Source organism: Sceloporus undulatus, chromosome 4, assembly GCF_019175285.1.
Source record: "Sceloporus undulatus isolate JIND9_A2432 ecotype Alabama chromosome 4, SceUnd_v1.1, whole genome shotgun sequence".
Classification (NCBI taxonomy): Eukaryota; Metazoa; Chordata; class Lepidosauria; order Squamata; family Phrynosomatidae; genus Sceloporus; species Sceloporus undulatus.
The window spans coordinates 164291092-164297091 of NC_056525.1; the positions used below are offsets into that span (position 1 = coordinate 164291092).

Sequence of the window (6000 nt, forward strand, 5' to 3'; positions counted from 1 at the left end):
TCTCAGGGTGTGTTCCAGAACAGATCTTCCACGAATCGAGAGGAACGAGTGTACACTGAATAGCTATCAAGTGACCAAACAGAACTGTGAGTTGCTTCTTTGCTTCTACCAGTTCCTTTATTATCGTTAGAAAAACAAATGATCTGGCACAAAGTGAGATACCTGAAAAACATTGTTAGAATCAGATACACACACTTCTGTTGTAGTTTTCTCCCTGGATATGGTGAAGTGGTATACTGCTTTAGAAACCTTAGGACCCTAGCCTTCCCTAACCTGGAGCTCTTCAGCTGGTTAGGCTACAACTCCAACCATCACCAACTGACACAATTGGAAGGCACCATGCCAGGGAATGCTGTCCTAAACCATGAGTTTTCAACACTGCTATCATATGTATTCCTATTTTAGTGGAACAATGGGTCAAATAGTGAGCCACTACCTTGAACTGTAGGAAAAAATGCAGTCAGGGGCTCAACTGCACTCTGATGCAGAATTATGTTTGTAATGAGGCCATCCTTATTTAAAGAAGACATTCCAGTTAGTTTCCATTACATCTACTTTGACAATTATGGTGCGCATGTTACTAGTGCATATGTAGGAAGATTAAATAGTTTTAGGGATAAATTTAGCCCATTACAATGGACACAATGGAATAATCTTTATTAAAGAGAGTAAGAAGAAACATCAACAAAAGAACAGGACAGGAGGCATAAGTAACGTAGGCTATGAATCCTTCTGAGGGAAAGATCTACCTTATTCATGTATTATTGCTATGTTTGTTCTCTGTCCCAACTTATAATTAATATGAATATTGAATGGTTTACTTCCTCATCAACGGCTATCTCAAATGACCAAATAATTAGAAATAATTCCCTTTGATTTGAAGCAGTTGGAGAATTGAGGCAAAAAGCTTAAATTTGCATTAGAGCATGCACTTACTTCAACAGCTAGAATCTCTACACACTGGAGGAGCTGGTATACAACTCTTCCCACCCAAAGTATAATATCATTTATCCAAATGGAAGTATGATTAATGCAAATGCTCCTCCTCAAAAATGGGAGGATGGGAAGAAAAAACACATCAAACATATTTTTATGTGTATGTGACTCTATCCAGAGTCACTACATCACATAGGCTTTTAAACATATGATGAAACTCTACCAAGCAGGTATTCCCCATAAAAACTCCCTTGGGCCCCATTTAACTGGAAAGGGAGAAAATAAAAACGTAGAGTTGCATACTTGAACAAGCGTACAATAAGATCATGGCAAGTGCCATGGTAAACTGGCTTGAATACACGTCTCCTACATATTATAAACTCTCTATTCCAGGGGTAGGCAAATTAATGCTCTTCATATATTTTAGATAAAAAAAACCAAGGGTTAAAAATTGGAAGTCTGCCCAGCTGTAGTCCAAAATGCCAGGAGGACAACATGCTGCATCTGTCTTTTAACAGTGGGGAGACACACTGACAGATCTGTAAGTTATACATACAACTGATGCTACATTTTTTCCATGGAAATTTTCCACATCACGGCTATCTAGCTCTACATTTATCCATTACTAGCCTGGCTTATTGCATTGCAATCTATCATGTTAGATGGGCCAAATGTATATGAACGTCTGTAAGTTTACTCTTCTAAGCACTGAGAAACTCTAGCACAGTGGACTCTTGCTTTATGAGGGGGATCCGTTCTGGACCTGCTCTGCAAAGCAAATTCTGTGCATGCTCAAGTCCCAGTTAGATTAACGGGGCACGCTCCTGTGCATGGCATGCACTCCCGTGTGGCGCAGTGCATGCGCCACAGGCACCCACCATTCATCTGAATGGGGCCTCCCATATGCGTGACCTCAAGCCCGCGTGTGGGAAGCCCATGTATGGAGCAGGTCGACTGTACTCAGCTGCCCATGGGAGATCTGAAAGTAGTGTATGATAACCTTTTCCTGTGAACAATATGATCGGTTTCTGGTTGTGTCTGGACACTCACATCCATTCTTTAGTGAAATTGAACATTAAACCAGTTCTACTGGGTCAGATTGTTCTCATCTTGAAATGGAACTGATAATCTCAGCAAAAGAAAGTTAAACTGTTGAGATATGCTATATATATCTTTGAGTTGTTGTGTATCTTCCAGTCATTTCTGACTTAGACAAACCCTAAGGCCATGGCAAGATTTGTCCAGAGAAGGGTTTACCCATCCCTTCCTGAGGCTGAGAGGACTTGCCCAAGGTCCCCCAGTGGGTTTCCACAGCTGAGCAGCGATTTGAACACTGGTCTCCCAAGTTGTAGTCAAGTACTCAAACACTACATTGAGCTGGCTTTTTTCTCTTTGGGTACATGTTCTAAATATAAATAAACAACCAAAGTAGTCTTTCATGGTTAAACAAAAGGGCAGTACACATTACTCTCTTTACACAATTAGAAATATTCAAATCAAAGAATTGCCACATAAGGTTTTGAATGTGTCCGAATGTTTAGTTGAAGCAAGCCAAGCCAGATAACATGACTTAGAGCACTGGAAAGCTTTCCACTTTTTCTAGAAAACCCGCATCACCGCTTATCTCATTAGCACATCCTTCTACATATTTCTGTCCCATTACGAGCAGCTGATGATAACTAAGCACAGCTCTTCTTGAAGGATTCCTGAAGGGAACCCCAGTCAAAGCTGTTGAGCAAACTGTGCTGTTAAATCTTTGGGTTTTATGACTTCTTGTTTCAGAATGTGCACCTTCCTATTAGAAAAGAACTTACTAAGCAGCTTATCAGTATTTTAGCTCTCTTCTATCTCAGAAATAGGAACATGTAGAAGGGGAACCATAAGAAACAACATTCAGAAGAAGGTTAAATGAGAAAAGAACACCTTTCTAAAATCCTCTCCTTTAGCCCATTCCAATTATCCCTTACAAGAAACACAAAACACTCCAAGTTTGGATTTCCCCCTTCTCTACACCAAATCTTTCCCCAGTTTATTGATGCACTAATAGCTAGCGAAGGAAGACAGCCAAGGATGCAGCTGCACTGAAGAGGGGAAGCAGTCTGACTCCACTTGTGCCTCTACAATGTAGAAATAACACCAACAGACACCAGCCTAACTGCCTAGGCTCCATCCTACACAATCCTGGGATTTGCAGTTTGGCAGAGAAGGCTAAAGACCTTGTTACTGTTGTTGTCGTGCGCCTTCAAGCCATTTCTGATTCATGCTGACTCCCAGGCCAACCTATCATGGGGTTTCCTTGATTCCTTCAGAGGTGGCTTGCCATGGCCATTGCCATCTTCTGAGGCTGAGAGAGTGTGACTTCCCCAAGGCCACCTGGTGGGTTTCATGGCTGAGTGGGGAACCGAACCCTGGTCTCCAGAGTCGCAGTCCAACGCCCAAACCATCACACTTCTCTCTAAAAACCTTACAAATTGCAGTGGTCCCCAAAACTGTGCTCTTCAAGGGATTGTTGGACTTCATCTCCCAGAATCCCAAACTATTGGCTAAGATGGCTAAAGGCTTCTGGGAGCTGAAGTCCAAAACATCTCTTAAAGGGCACAGTTACTGGACCACCTCGAGAAGAAGGAAGCTGACAGCATGAGCTTTCCTAGCCTCCCTCCTCAGATGCTTTTGACTGAAGAGGAAGGAGGCTGAAGCCTAGGAAAGCTCATGCTGCCAAATTTCCTTTCTTTCAGTCCGTCTCAAAGGTGCTTAGCCAGTGGCCCCCAAACTGTGCTCTTTAATTTTGGACTCCATCTCCCAGAATCCCATGCCATTGGCCAACATGGCTGAGGGCTTCTGGGAGCTGTAGTCCAAAATATCTCTGGTGCCACAACAAACTACCGTTCGCAGAATGCCACTGCGTGGGACCCTGGCACTCAAAAGCCTAGCCCAAACCCGCCATAACCTCACCACGACGTGGGCGCCGGACAAGGCGAGGGGCTTGGGGGTGCTGAGCGGCGCCACGATGCAGAGGAGGAGCAGGAAGGCCACGATGAGGGCGGCCCCGGTGGCCACTACCAGCAGCACCGCCCCTGGCATCTCAGCGAGCGGCGACGGAAGCGAGAGAAAAGCGAGAGAGAGAAGGAGGCACGTCCGCTCTCCTCGGCGTCCTGTCTCGACTGACTACTAGGTCAACCCTTCGCAAGGCGCATCCTTGCTCTCCCTTGGCAGCAGAGCGAAAGACAGCGCGGGGGCGGGGAAAGGAGCCGGCTCTGTAACGCCATTGGCTAGCCGCGGCCGAGCGAGAGACGTGATTGGTCCTCTGCGTTTGGAAAGGGCGAATAGGAAAGCAGATCGGTGACGTCTTGTCGCAGCGGTTGGTTGATTGGCGGCTGAGGGGCGGTTAGGGCGCGCGCGCGGAGGTGGCGCAGTTATTAACCGTTGTTTGGGATTCAATCTTTCTCTCTGAGTTTCCCGCTCTTGTTGTCTGAGGGAACAGTGGCAAAAGGGGTTTCCTTTGCCTATAAGCCAACCACAGCCCCTTATTCGTCGAGGGCGCTCCCTTAAAGCCCCTTAATGTTATAATAATGATACATTTCTATTTATATCCCGCCTCTTCCCGTAGGATCGAGGCGGCTTACAAACACAATAAAATACAATAATACAATAATAAATCCAATACACAAATTATTTATTATTATTATTATTATTATTATTATTATTATTATTATTATTATATCCCACCTCTTCCCATGAGATTGAGGTGCCTTACAGTTGCAGTAAAATACAATACAGTAATACAACGATACAAATAATAATACAATAATAAATCCAATACACAAATAATACTAATACTAATAATACTACTAATAAATTTTATTTATATCCTGCCTTTTCCCGTAAGATTGAGGCAAATTACAATTGCAATAAAATGCAATACAATAATACAATAATAAATCCAATACACAACAACAACAATAAATATAATAATAATAATAAATCCAATACACAATAATAATAAATTTTATATCCCGCCTCCTACCATAGGATTGAGGCGGTTTACAATCGCAATACAATACAATACAATATAATTTTAAAAGTCCAATACACAAAACACAATACAACTCTGATAAATACATACAATATAAATAAGCCCCTCCCCTCCTCTCTTACATATATAAACATGATTTCTAATATAACAATAATAAAATATAAGCGTTCCTTTGAAAGAAATCACGCGCAGCACAATTTAAATTCCCTCGCCTTGGGCCAGTCATGCATTCTCTCAGCCTCAGGGGAAGGCGATGGCGAACCTTCTCTGGACAAACCTTGCCAAGAAAAACCTTTCCTTAGCGTCACTATAACTAAGGCTGCGTCCACACTGGAGAAATAACCTGGTTTGGCACCGCTTTAACTCTTTTCTGGCTCAAGGGTATGGTCTCCTAGAATTCCATAGCCTTGAGCCAGGGCAGTTAAAGTGGTGCCAGACTGGGTCATTTCTCCAGGGTGGATGCAGCCTAAGTCGGGGACAACTTGAAGCCACACAACAACCATACTCCTAAAAGCATGTTTATTATTCCCACTGCCTAAAAGTAATTAAACGTCTCTTTTCATCTGCAATCCCTCTCAAAATGGAGGAGAGGGAAGGACAGAACATCATTTAGTGTCATCATTTTGAGGGGAACTGCAGAAGCATGTGTTTCCTTTTGTGATCCAAAACACACTGCAGAAATAATCTAGTTCAGGATCGCTTATAACTGTCCTGGGCTCAGTGCTAGGGAATCCTGAGAATTGTAGTTTATTGTGGCACCTGAGCTCTCTCTGTCTCACAAATGCTACAGTTCCCAGGATTCCTTAGTATTGAACCAGGGCAGTTAAAGTGGTCTCAGACTCGATTATTTCTGCAGTGTGTTTTGGGACACTCAGGGCCCGAACAGACAGGCCAAAATAAAGCTGCTTCTGGTCACTTCGGAGGTATGCTGTTTAAATGGCACACACATCTCAAGAAGCCAGAAGCCGCGCCAAAGGTGCACTCTAGTTCTTAGGACTGGAGCGTGGCTTTAGCATGGCCTCTTAGGACGC

General features: G+C 43.4%; 1 protein-coding gene across 1 annotated transcript in view; it reads right to left on the reverse strand.

The window, feature by feature from the left end:
* The window catches only part of KDSR (3-ketodihydrosphingosine reductase), a 42008-nt gene extending 37851 nt beyond the window's left edge, over window positions 1-4157 (reverse strand). The window contains exon 1 of the mRNA XM_042461654.1: window positions 3889-4157. Coding sequence (XP_042317588.1) covers window positions 3889-4017 — 129 coding nt within the window. The 5' untranslated portion in view covers window positions 4018-4157. The remainder of the gene's footprint in view (window positions 1-3888) is intronic.
* Window positions 4158-6000: the final 1843 nt, after the last annotated feature.